This window comes from Lates calcarifer, linkage group LG5 (genome assembly GCF_001640805.2).
Source record: "Lates calcarifer isolate ASB-BC8 linkage group LG5, TLL_Latcal_v3, whole genome shotgun sequence".
Lineage (NCBI taxonomy): Eukaryota > Metazoa > Chordata > Actinopteri > Centropomidae > Lates > Lates calcarifer.
The window spans coordinates 1765381-1778575 of record NC_066837.1 but is presented as its reverse complement, the minus strand read 5'-3'; the positions used below and the strand labels follow the sequence as shown (position 1 = coordinate 1778575).

Below are 13195 nucleotides of genomic sequence, written 5' to 3'. Positions count from 1 at the left end.
CATGCATTAGTGGGCAGTTCATTTCTGTTTTTGTCAGTTTTAACATCCAGAGCAAAGAGCAGTGACAGCAGCAGGTGAAGAGAGCTGAAATAAAGTCTGTCAACAGCAAATTCAAACATAGTCTTCCCAGATAATGGGAGAAGTAGAGCGGTGTTGTCCTGTTACGAGGTTAAGAACTTCAGGGACTCCAAGAGAATTCAGCAGAATCAGCAGTTTCCTAAATTTATTCTGCTGGATGGTTTTAATCTCAGCTGGAGTGGAAACACACTGATGACCCTGCGGGCAGCAGCAGCTGTGTGTTGATTTTGGTTTGTGTGTTTGTGTGCGTTAGGGATTGTGATTGAGACGGTAAGATCAGGACGTTTTTATTCTGACAACCAATCACACTGTAGCATTGACGCAACAACAACCAGTCGGGCAGCAGTGTTTGGCTGCACGTCATAATACACACACATTTCCTGAGCTTAAATAAAGTTATGGACCAGTAAGAAACATGAGTGGAACCGATTAATCCTCTGAACAGGAAAGGTCACACCACGTCGATTGTATGGAAGTGGTTTGGTTTCCTTGAAAGCGACAAGGCTCGACGGTCGGTACCAACAAAGACAGGAAACGGAACAAATCTTTTCAATCGCCTGAAAAGGTTTCATCCCAGTGGACGAAGATGTGACTGTCCGTCCACACTGAGTCCTAACAGGGCTAACAGCTAACAGGGCTAACCGCTAACAGGGCTGAACCAAACTAATATCTATCCTGTCGTCTTTGCGCTTTTGCCCAAATGAAAAGCGGTGTGGATATAACGAACACACTTTCCTACTTCTTACTTAAAGACACGATGTCCCTGAACACAGCAGAGAAAGATGGGTTCAGGAAACGGTGCGAAAACCCAGACAGGAAATACTTTTCACAAACTGCTGACAGTCTAATCTGCACCTCTACATAGAAGGTCCTATCAGAGAAATCTGTGGTCGTACTTGTTTTATTTAAATTTTTTGATCAGTTATAAAGTTAATCTTTAATGTTTAGTTAAGGCAGATAAAATGTGTCACTGTGTTTGTGTCTGTAGATGCCTCAGCTGAAGCCTGAGACCATCAGCATGACGGGACTCAACCTGTTTCAGCACCTCTGTAACCTGGCCCGCCTCGCCACCAGCGCCCTGGACAACGCCTCGAGCTGTGAGGTACGTGAACTCGTCCGACTCAGTCCCTCATGCTCACCTCATTCAGGTAGACAGACTAATTAAGTCTCGGTCCTGTGTGTCTCTCCAGCTGTGTGGGATGGACCAGCTGTGGGGCATCGCCCTGAGAGCCCAGTCCGCCGATATCAGCCGCGCCGCCATCCAGTACATCAACTCCTACTACATCAACGGTCAGTTTACCTCCAGCGCTCTCATGTAGAAAAGCTCCTGACACATTTTTAGAAGATTCAGTGTCTGTAAAATATACCTGTACATCTCCAGCGGGGAAGACGGGGCTGGAGAAGGAGCAGGAGTTCATCAGGAAGTGCATGGAGAGTCTGCTGATGGCGTCGGCGAACCTGGAGAAGGACGCTCACTCCAGCCTGACCAGCATCGAGAGGGGGCTGCTCATGCTCAAAACGCACCTGGAGGCTTTCAGACGCAGGTAGGAGATGGACTAGACTGCATTAAGAATCACTGCTGATCGTATAAACACATCTCAGTAACACCTCGTTTCCCGTCAGGTTCGCCTACCACCTGCGGCAGTGGCAGATCGAGGGGACGGGGATCAGCAGCCACCTGAAGGCTCTGAGCGACAAACAGTCTCTGCCGCTCAGGATCGTCTGTCAGCCCGCTGGCCTGCCTGACAAGGTGACACAACAACACAATAAAACCACAGATTCCTGCTCAGAAACAGTCGTTATATCCAAGTACATCTGACACTGGAACATTACAGTGGATAAACATCACTCTGTGGCTTTCATTACACATTTAATTACCATGGGATTTGAGCATTTTCAAATTATTCTGATGGTTTACGTTATTGTTTGTAAATAAAAAAAGTCAAAAATACATTTCTTTCCCAGTTATCGCCACTAGGGGGCAGCAAAGTTAAACAGTGACAGGTCAGGGTTGAAACTTAAACAGTTTCTTTAGAAATATAATATGCAACTTTTTCTGCATTAAACCTCATAAAAACAACCAGATCTGTGTGATATATTTTGTTGAGTTGTGTTCTCACTGAGACACCAGAAGCATCAGAATTTTCTTTTTATCCAGTTTTAAGATTTTATTTGAGATCTTTTAACTTCATATTTTAACCAGATGAAGGATTTTAGTTGTCAGTCGTCTGGATCTGAAGCTGTGAGAGAAATAAGCTGAGCAGACGTTCGCAGCAGCTCAGCTCTGCCAAACTACATTGAAGAAAACACTGATTTTTAACGTCAAACACCTTTATTCAGCGTTTTTACTGAATTTAATCAGCTGGTCTGTTTGTTTTGAAGAAGAGGAGACGTCTGAGGATAATTCTGCTCTTTAACTTCCTGATCGATTCACACTCCCATGATCCCACGCTGCTTCACAACTTCACCAGACTCCATCTTTTGTTATTGCTCTGATTCAGAGACCTGCACTGTGCATTTAAACTGTTCTCTCAGGTGGACAGTTAATATCAAGCTAGTTTTTATCTTTTTTTTTTATTTTAAATGCTGTGATTTTCCCTCTTTACCTGAGTGGATTCGACTCAGGTTCGTGTGTTTGTGTGTTGTTGTGTAGATGACGATCGAGATGTACCCCAGTGACCAGGTGGCAGACCTGCGAGCCGAGGTGACCCACTGGTACGAGAACCTGCAGAAGGAGCAGATGAACCAGCAGGCTCAGCTGCAGGAGTTTGGTCAGAGCGGCCGGCAGCCGGGAGACTTCCCGGGTAAAGCCTCACAGCCTCAGGACTGTTTTTATTGTTGACTGTTAGAGCTCTGTGTGATGTCTGTGGACGTGTCCTGCAGGTGGCTTGATGGGACCGGTCAGGATGATCTCCTCCGGCCACGAACTGACCACGGACTACGATGAGAAGACTCTGCATGAGCTGGGCTTCAAAGACATGCAGGTAACAGCCTGGTTTTCTGTTTTCACCCCCAGTTCATCTACTTTGAATCATGCAACAGATGAGATAAGATCATCGCTGTGACGCGTCTCTGTTTGATCCCAGATGGTGTTTGTGTCTCTCGGAGCTCCGCGGAGGGAGAGGAAGGGGGAGGGCATCCAGCTGCCGGCCTCCTGTCTGCCTCCTCCGCAGAAGGAGCACATCCCCATGCTGCTGCTCCTCCAGGAGCCTCACCTCACCACGCTGTTCGACCTGCTGGAGATGCTCGCCTGCTTCAAACCGCCCAGCCCCAACACTGAGAAGGTCCACGAGAGCCCCGAGGTGGGTGTCGGCGACGGAGGAGGAGATTCAGCGTTTTAACTAACTCACATACGCAGGGTGATTTATAATCTGATCTATCTGATTTATCCAGAGCGCACGGTGTGAGGAGCTTCACCTCCACGCAGAGAACCTGTCTCGTCGGGTTTGGGAGCTGCTGATGCTTCTGCCTACGTGTCCCAAGATGCTTCAGGCTTTCCAGAACATCTCAGACGACGCGGTACTTTCAGAGCTTTTAACAAACGTAGAAGAAGGAGAAGAGAGAACAGATCAGTTTGTAATTGATGTTGTTTGATGTGTGTTTGTGTAGAACGGGGAGGGTCTCTGCTGGAAGGAGCTGCTGAGGATTAAAAGTCCTCACAAGCTGCTGTACGCTCTGGAGATCATCGAGGCTCTGGGAAAACCCAACCGCCGCATCCACAGAGAGTCCACCGTAAGAAAAACAGTCATTGTTTTTAAAAAGTCAAAATGAAAAAGTCAAACCATGAGGAGTAAAGAAAGAAGAGCACACTAGATGTTTCATCTTTGCAGGATAGGAGGAGTGTTTTCTGTTTTTTGAGGAAGCTTTAAATAAAATGTAGAGATTAAAAACTCCTGTGTGTTTTCAGGGCAGCTACAGTGATCTGTATCCAGACTCAGACGACTCCAGCGAGGACCAGATCGAAAACAGCAAGAACACCTGGAGCTGCAAGGTACAACAACACAGCACCTGACATCTTCTGGGTTTTCTAGATCCAGACCTCAGCGACTCACAGTCCAAACAAAACCAGACACCAACACGAGCGAGAATGGGAACCGAACAAAGTGAAAAAGTACAGTGTGCAGTGGTTTTTAGTTTATTTTTTGTGTTTCTCTCGTTCTCTCCCTCAGTTTGTTTCATCTGGAGGACTCCAGCTGCTCCTGGAAATCTTTAACTCAGGCATCCTGGAGCCCAAAGACCAGGAGTCCTGGACTGTGGTGAGGCAGCTCGAGTCTCTTTGAGTCTAATTTTCTGAAGTTAAAGAAGCGTGGACGTCGTCTGAGACAGTAAATGCTGCTTCAGTGAGTGTGTTGCTGATCCTCCTTGTTTCCTCTGCAGTGGCTGCTGGACTGCCTGGCCTGCCTGCTGAAGCTCATCTGCCAGTTCGCGGTGGACCCCGCAGACCTGGACCTGGCCTACCACGACGTCTTCTCCTGGTCCGGCCTCGCCGACAGCCAGCGAAAACGGGCGTGGCCCGGCAAATCCCGCAAGTCCACGGTCGATCACGGGAAAGGCCTGCACATCCCTCGGCTGACTGAGGTGAGCGTTCGACCGGCTGCAGGAGCAAAGAGCTGAGGCTGAAGAGCTGCAGCGCTCATCTCTGATCTGTGTGTTGGTTTTCAGGTGTTCCTCAGCCTCGTCCAAGGCACCAACCTCATCCAGCGCCTGATCAACGTGGCCTATACCTACGACAACCTCGCACACAGGTGACACGGGACGCTTAATGATAAAGAAAAGGTTCAACTCTTCTGCATGAAAATACCAACTGTCTTATTTTCTGTTTGTTGTGCAGAGTTCTGAAGGCTCAGTCCGACCACAGGTCCCGACACGAAGGTGAGAGCGCTGAGAACGCAGACCGACCTTTTACAGGAAAGGAAAACAGTCATTATGTTTGACGCTCACTGGTGTTTGTTTCCCTGCAGTGACTCACTACTCCATGTGGCTGCTGGTGAGCTGGGCTCACTGCTCGTCCACGGTGAAGTCCAGTCTGGCCGACAGCGACCACCTGCACGACTGGCTGAAGAAACTCACCCTGCTGGTGCCTGAGGTGAGACGCTCGAGTCCAGAATTAATCATCTGATTAAAGGTCACAACAGCTATTAAATCTTCTTCATCTAATGAGACATAATGTGTTAATTATTAAGTTGACATATTTTGTTTCCTTAGCACAGAGCCAGGCTAGCTGTTTCCCATTGTTTCTTGTCTTTATGCTAAGCTAAGCTAGTTAGCTTCTGGTGGCAGCTTCACGTTTACTGAGAGTGGTGTCAGTCTTCTACTTTAACTCTCGGCAAGTAGAAAATAAGGGTATTTCTCTCTGAATTTTTCTTCTAAATCAGACATTTTATTCATGATTTTATTTGATGCACCAGAGCAGGATCGTTGCATGCGAGCTGTCAGTGTCATACCTGAAGATTTAGATGCCTTAAATTTGTGTCTTGTGTCGTAAGATCGTAAAGTTCTTACTTATTTTTGTTTTTATTCTTACAGTGTTTTCTGTATTGTAACTAAATTCCAGTTAAAATGTAAAAATAAAATCTTTCTTGCAGTTATTCTCTTATTCTGCAGACGACTGTATTGGCTGTAATATAATTAGGTTGTCTTGTTTCTCTCATTACAACAGATATTTGTTTAGAGCAGAGCAGTACCAGTGTAACTACAGCCTTTTACAGTGTTGCATTGTGGGTTGTTTGCAGCTAGTGATTTACTGAGCATTAAAAGTGTTTGGTTAGTTCAGATGAAGCTGCAGGAGTTTGTGAAGCTGCTCTAACGTGTCTTTACTGCAGAAATGAAATGTGGAGAAAATCTGAGTTACAGCTGTTACCGAGGACGAGTCTGAAAAATATAAAAATGTCAGAGAAAATAATTCAGAGAGGAATAAAACGGAGTCCAGGCAAAGAACTAAATCTGACTCAGCAGCTAAACTAACAGCTGAAGTGTAGCTGTGTGTGTTGTAACCTGTGTGTGTTGTAACCTGTGTGTGTGTGTTGTTGTCGTCAGCCGGCAGTGAGACACGAGGCGTGTAACGGCCTCTACAAGCTCTCCCTGTCGGGTTTGGAGGGAGGAGAGTCGATCAACAGGATCCTTCCTGCTGCTCGCCGCCTCCACGCTGCTCAAGTTCCTGCCCGACGCACAGGCGCTCAAACCACTGAGGGTGTGTCTCACACACACAAACACACACACAAACAACACATCACACACATGAAGGAAAGTTGCGTTAACTTGAGTTAAAATGTGTGTGTTTGCAGGTGGAGGACTACGAGGAGGAGCCTCTGCTGAGGACGGGCTGTAAGGAATATTTCTGGCTGCTCTGCAAACTCATCGACAACATCCACGTGAAAGACGCCAGCCAGGTGAGCGGCCGCCATCATACGCACGTGTTATTGAAAGACTGCTCTCATGTTGTATTGAACTGTTGCTAGCGTTGGTCTGTTTGAACTCACAGAAGGTCTCTCCCTCTCTGTCGCTGGCCGGCTCGATGCAGACCACCCTGCTGGACCTGGACGCTCTCGCTCGACATCTCGCCGACTGCATCCGGAGGTCAGACGGTCACAAAATGAATCCATGAGAGTTTTTTATTGTAGACAGTGAGATTTCTGCAGTAGGTGCTTTACGCCTGTAAACGAGCCGTCAGGATTTAATTCACATAATAATTTCACAGTCTTCCCAGGGATAGAAATATCAGAGTCCAGTGGCTAAAGTTTTCTAAGATACCAGAGCAAAATCTGCAGTGAGATGGTTTTTGGTTCTATAGGTCAAAACTAAAATAAAACACCAGAAAAGTCCTTCAGGATGTTTTCTCTCAGAAAGAACCACAGTTGATGTTATTCTCAGTCGATGTTCAGTGAACGTTATTAGCTTTCAAACACTGATAACTGGAAGCAAAGTTCAGAGAACTGAAATGTTTGAAATAGTTTTAGTTTAAACCTCTGTGACTTCTGTGATTCCTCTGGTCCCCCCTCAGCCGCGAGATCCTGGACCAGCAGGACGGGACGATCGAGGACGACGGGCTGACGGGCCTCCTGCGTCTCGCCACCAGCGTCCTCAAGCACAAGCCTCCCTTCAAGTTCTCCCGCGAGGGGCAGGAGTTCCTGCGCGACGTCCACAACCTCCTCTTCCTCCTGCCCAGCCTGGCCGACCGCGCTCAGCCCAAGTGCAAATCCCACGCCGCCCGGGCCGCCGCCTACGACCTGCTGGTGGAGACGGTGAAGGGCTCGGTGGAGAACTACCGGCTCCTGCACAACTGGGTGATGTCGCAGCACATGCAGGGTGAGGAAAACAAAGAGCCAGACTCCCAGTTTTAGTTTCTTTGCTTGGATAAGAAACTCGTCCGCAGGCTACACTCTGTGTCAGTCGTCCTCAGGGACAGTGATCTGACTCAATTTGAGCTCTGCTACAGTGAAACAGTTTCTACAAGTCATTGTCCCTGAGGTGGGATCAATGCTGGAGAGACTGAACATAATAAACTCTGGAAGTTAGCATCAGTCTGGTTCCTCCTCAAGAAGCCAGTTAGATTTTTAAAGTTTCTAAAGTTTCTGATCCTTCAGGTTTAGTTGATCAGATCATCTTCACAGATGAACACCACTGTTCTGATGTTTGAAGTAAGAAGCTAATGTTCGGCTATAAACCAACTACACCACGGTCACATGACACATGACTAACATGCTAAGTGACTTCCTGGGTTTAGGATCAGTCCTGCAGCTCTCTGTTGTGTTGGTGTAACAGATAGTGAGTAATGCTGACCTCCTCTTCGTGCTCCTCCCTGCAGCCTCTCACGCTCCGTACAAATGGGACTACTGGCCCCACGACGACGTCCGGGCCGAGTGTCGCTTCGTGGGTCTGACTAACCTGGGAGCCACCTGCTACCTGGCCTCCACCATCCAGCAGCTCTACATGATCCCCGAGGCCCGACAGGCCGTCTTCACCGCCAAGGTCGGTACCTGCGAGATGGTATGAGCATCAGTCAGAGTCAAAGCTGTGTGTAGACTCTCATCCTGAATGTGTGTGTGTGTGTGTGTGTGTGTGTCTGCAGTACGCTGAGGATATCAAACACAAGACCACGCTGCTGGAGCTGCAGAAGATGTTCACATATCTCATGGTGAGTTTACTTCCTCCAACCGGGTCCGTCTCATTCTCGTAAGACGTACAGACATTCATTTGGACTCAAGGATGAACTCATGAGGATTTGGTGGTCAAAGGTCAAAGGTTAAAGGTCACTGTGACTGCACAAAATACATTTTTGGCATAGAACTGCAGCTAAAGATTATTTTTTGTCGATTTGTAGTATTAGTATCTCTGTCACATTCTCCATCTTCCTCTAGTGCATGTTTTACCTCACCTGTCAGGTGAAGGAGGTTCAGTATTAGTATTAACGTGAGCAGAAAATAGAGAAGAAGAGACTCAGGTAAACTAACAGACACTGATACTAACATTACAGCCAGCTGCCTAAAGCAGGAAGCACAAAATCTAGATGTACGCGCTAATGCTCCCACACTTCAGACTCTTCTTCAGCCTGATTCTCATCATCCGTTCGTTCTTCACCAGTGATCCACTTCCTAATCAACATCATCGATTATGTTTAGAATTAACTGCAACTGGTTGATGGAGGCGAAAAACCACGAGGCTTCTGCAGATGTTTGAATTCTGTGTCTTAAAAGACAAAGAGGGAGAAAGGGAAAAGCCGACACTCGCTCAGGATATTCTTGGTTAAATAAAAGAAGTTGTTTATGGCCGACGCTCTGATCTGAACTCTCTGTGCAGGAGAGCGAGAGGAAAGCCTACAACCCCCGGCCCTTCTGTAAAACCTACACCATGGACAAACAGCCTCTGAACACCGGAGAGCAGAAGGACATGACGGAGTTCTTCACCGACCTCATCACCAAGATAGAGGAGATGTCCCAGGAGCTGGTAAACACACTTTCACACACATCAGACGACGTGTTGATCAGGTTTATTCCAGCTCTGAAAAAGCAGGAGGAGACGTTGTTTGAGTGAATAAAAATGTGTCTTATTTGTCTCAGAAAAACACAGTGAAGACTCTGTTTGGAGGCGTCATCACCAACAACGTCGTCTCTCTGGTGAGTTTGAGGAAATTCATCTGACTTGAATTTAATTTAGGAGTTAAAGAGGTGGTTTTAGATTTCAGCTCCTGATTGTTGGTCTGAAGTTTTTCTCCGTCTCTCTGCAGGACTGTGATCACGTCAGTCAGACGGCAGAGGAGTTTTACACTGTCAGATGTCAGGTGGCAGATATGAAGAACATCTATGTGAGTAAAGCAGAGTGCACACTACAAGATAATCAGTCCTGATCAGAGTCATCAGGACTGATTATCTGATGGTTGTAAAGATGATCTTATCAGATTCTCCTGTGGTGTGAGGTGTGTTCAGACTGAGTTTACCCTCCCTGATCTGCTCTGACTGAAGATGGAGGACATTGTCGTCCGCCATGTTTGTTTCCTCTAAAGTTGTGTTTGAGTTGTGAGAGTGAATCTGTGTGGTGTGCTGTTCACATCACACACTATAAGATCAAAACTGTGAAATCTGAAACTATTTGTCGTTGTGTGTGTGGTCTCTCACATTCTCTAAGATTTTAAAAATCTTTCAGTGTGTGCCGGACTCAAACAAAACTAACTCCTTGTTTCCTCAGTTTTTAAAGAGTTAATCTGAAACCTTTCTGCTTTAATATGTTGAGAAACAACTAAACCTTTGTTATGTATTTTGTTTCTTTATCCCAAATGTTTCCATGAAATTTCAAACTGGTTTGTTTCATCACCTGTCGCCTGTTGAAGCCCCTTTACTGTGGTTGCCAGAAGCATCAAAATAGTTTTTTAAGCCTCATTTTAAGCTACACTTTATAAATCTTGGTCATTTTTAACTTTATATTTTAACCAGATGAAGGATTTTAGTCGTCAGTCGTCTGGATCTGAAGTTATCAGAGGAACAAGCTGAGCTAACGTTAGCAGTAGCTCAGCTCTGCCAAACTACATCAGAGAAACACTGATTTTAACATGAACCTGCTTCATTCAGTGTTTTTACTGGATTTAATCATCTGGTCTGTTTGTTTTGAAGAGGAGGAGACATCTGTGAATAATTCTGCTCCTGGTAAAAACCTCCTGAAGGAATCCTGACCAGGAGAAGCTGAAACTCTCCCCTGATCTAACAGCTGCTGTTGTATTTCTCCAGGAATCTCTGGATGAGGTGACCATAAAGGACACGCTGGAGGGCGACAACATGTACACCTGCTCCCAGTGCGGCAAGAAAGTCCGCGCAGAGAAAAGGTTGGAACGAAGATTAAAATATTAAAAACACGTCGCTGTTCGAATCTGTGCGATAAATCCTTTAATTTCCCTCCATAACTCTGCCTCACTCTGTCCTCACCACAGGGCCTGTTTCAAGAAGCTTCCTCGCATCCTGAGCTTCAACACCATGCGCTACACCTTCAACATGGTGACGATGATGAAGGAGAAGGTCAACACACACTTTTCCTTCCCGCTGCGGCTCGACATGACGCCGTACACCGAGGACTTCCTCATGGGAAAAGGCGAACGGAAAGAAGGTCGGTCTGCAGTGTCACACACATGTACACACTCTGTAGCTTCAGATGTCTGCGTAACGCCTCGAGGGAATTCCCTCAGATTTGGTACAAATATTCTGCAGGACCTGAGGATGAGCTGGTTAGAATTTGGTGGTCACAGGTCAAAGGTCAAGGTCTCCATCAGCTCTTAAAAAACAATCATCAGATTTCTGAACCAGTGTCTGAGTTTGAGCTCTGTGCTGCAGGTTTTCGGGAAGAGGGCGAGGCGAAGGTGACGGAGAGCTACGAGTACGACCTCATCGGCGTCACGGTGCACACGGGCACGGCAGACGGCGGCCATTACTACAGCTTCATCAGAGACATCATCAACCCGCACGCCTACAAGAACAACAAGTGGTGAGAGACGGAAACAGAGCAGAATGATTTTAATGTCGTAGTTTAACCCAGAAATCAGTGACTCTGTTAAAGTCTCAGCTCAAACTCGTAGCTTTATTTAAAACAAGTGAGAATTCTTGCAGGTACCTGTTCAACGACGCCGAGGTGAAGCCGTTCGACTCGGCCCAGCTGGCCTCCGAGTGTTTCGGAGGAGAGATGACGGTACGAGCTGCAGCCACACGGAGAGATAACACCTCGTTACTCCAGCCTGTCGCCTTCAAGATTTCACTGAAGTTTATTTTCTCTTTCAGACTAAAACCTACGACTCGGTCACAGACAAGTTCATGGATTTCTCTTTTGAGAAGGTGAGGACAGAGTTTAGACTGATAAAGTTTTATCTCCAATCTTAAACCAGATGATTTTAGTCGTCAGACGTCAGGATGTGAAGTCATCAGAGAAACGAGCTGAGCTCACGTTAGCAGCTCAGCTAACAGTGTTTTTCTGTAGCAGCAGTGATGTGTTTCTGTTGATGGTTGATGGTCTTTCAGACACACAGTGCCTACATGCTCTTCTACAAGAGGGTGGAGCTGGAGGAGGAGAACGGGAAGGACTTCAGCTTTGACGTCTCTCCTGATCTGCTCGAGGTAATTTTGCATCTACGCTTAAAATTTGTGAAGCTCGTTTATATTTTCACTTGAATCCTGTAACGTGTCTCTGTCTCTCTCAGTGGATCTGGCACGACAACATGCAGTTTCTCCAGGACAAGAACATATTTGAACACACCTACTTTGGGTGAGTTTTGAACAAACAGATGCTCAGTCAGATGAATATTTGTACCCGTCGTATAAACTGCGTCTTGTCTGGTTTTAGTTTTATGTGGCAGCTCTGCAGCAGCATCCCCAGCACTCTACCAGACCCTAAAGCCGTCTCCCTCATGACCGCCAAGGTGAGAACACTGAAGGAGAAAACGTTTTTAACTTCAATATATAAATATACTTAACAAAAGTAAGATTAAACAGTAAGGAATTGATTTTAGATCCTTTTCTTAAAGCTCTAAATGATGTCGGTTCTTCCTGTTTATCTGATTTTATCATATGAACCCTCCACAGCGCTCAGGTCTTCTTTAATTAAACACTAAGAATTTGGCTGGAGTTTGGTGGAGCGTAAACTTTGTTCATTTAAACTCTGATATAGTGACTTTTTGTATCTGTAAACCAACATGATAATATCTTAAATTCAGCTGCAGACATGAGTTATAAAAACACACAAAACAAACAAAAACATTACGACCTCCTCGTTCCATATCCACATATTTTATATATGTTATAACAGTGGAGCAGCCTTCCTGAACTCCTGAGAGAAGCAGAGTGTTGATATTTTTAGAAGCAAACTCAAGATGTTATTTTATTCATTAGTTTAAAACTGAAACTTCACAACCGACAAAACATGATTTTAGAAATGAATCGAAGTTGCTGCCGTCTGCTTTTACTCACTTATTGTCTGCTACCTGCAAAAAGTTAAAGTAAAAACCAGCTTCACTTTACAGGACTAAATAAATGAGGATTTCTCTGACGAGAGTTTTCTTTTCATTTTCAGCTCAGCACATCATTTGTTCTTGAGACTTTCATCCACTCTAAGGAGAAGGTAACTCACTTTCACTGTGAATGTATTTGACCTCATTGTGTTGAGATGAATGAGCTGAGTTCAGTGTTCAGTGCAGCTCTGATGTGTGTGTTGTGTTTTCAGCCGACCATGCTGCAGTGGATCGAACTCCTGACCAAACAGTTCAACAACAGCCAGGCAGCCTGCGAGGTCTGACTCTCACTCTGCCACCTTCTGCACACATTACGCTTTTATCCACCTGATCACTGACGGCCTGTGTTCCTCTGTTTCAGTGGTTTTTGGATCGGATGGCCGACGACAACTGGTGGCCGATGCAAATCCTGATCAAGTGTCCCAATCAGATCGTCAGACAGGTGAGTTTCCACGGTTTTAAACTCTTTAAGTTCATCTACTAAAGTCTTAAATATTTCTCTCAGCTGCTGTTTCATGTTTTCATACGTTCATCATTTTATTTACAATCACATCTGACAAAGAAACAGCAAAGCTTCACACTTTGTGGCTAAAAACCAGCTGAAATAATTAAATATCAACATAGTTTTCTTGGTTATTG

General features: G+C 45.8%; 1 protein-coding gene across 1 annotated transcript in view; it reads left to right on the top strand.

Moving 5' to 3' along the window:
- usp34 (ubiquitin specific peptidase 34) overlaps positions 1-13195 on the top strand; it is a 49262-nt gene that overhangs the window by 25138 nt on the left and 10929 nt on the right. The window contains 36 exon segments of the mRNA XM_051070904.1: positions 1067-1180; positions 1269-1368; positions 1460-1622; positions 1702-1828; positions 2732-2882; positions 2962-3062; positions 3165-3380; positions 3472-3597; positions 3688-3810; positions 3986-4069; positions 4248-4334; positions 4456-4656; positions 4741-4823; positions 4910-4950; positions 5040-5164; positions 6115-6195; positions 6197-6268; positions 6363-6467; positions 6599-6654; positions 7079-7383; positions 7883-8046; positions 8147-8212; positions 8875-9021; positions 9135-9191; positions 9302-9379; positions 10296-10390; positions 10496-10668; positions 10893-11043; positions 11166-11244; positions 11334-11387; positions 11571-11666; positions 11750-11814; positions 11893-11968; positions 12619-12666; positions 12769-12834; positions 12918-12998. Of these exon segments, the coding sequence (XP_050926861.1) occupies positions 1067-1180; positions 1269-1368; positions 1460-1622; positions 1702-1828; positions 2732-2882; positions 2962-3062; positions 3165-3380; positions 3472-3597; positions 3688-3810; positions 3986-4069; positions 4248-4334; positions 4456-4656; positions 4741-4823; positions 4910-4950; positions 5040-5164; positions 6115-6195; positions 6197-6268; positions 6363-6467; positions 6599-6654; positions 7079-7383; positions 7883-8046; positions 8147-8212; positions 8875-9021; positions 9135-9191; positions 9302-9379; positions 10296-10390; positions 10496-10668; positions 10893-11043; positions 11166-11244; positions 11334-11387; positions 11571-11666; positions 11750-11814; positions 11893-11968; positions 12619-12666; positions 12769-12834; positions 12918-12998 (3957 nt within the window).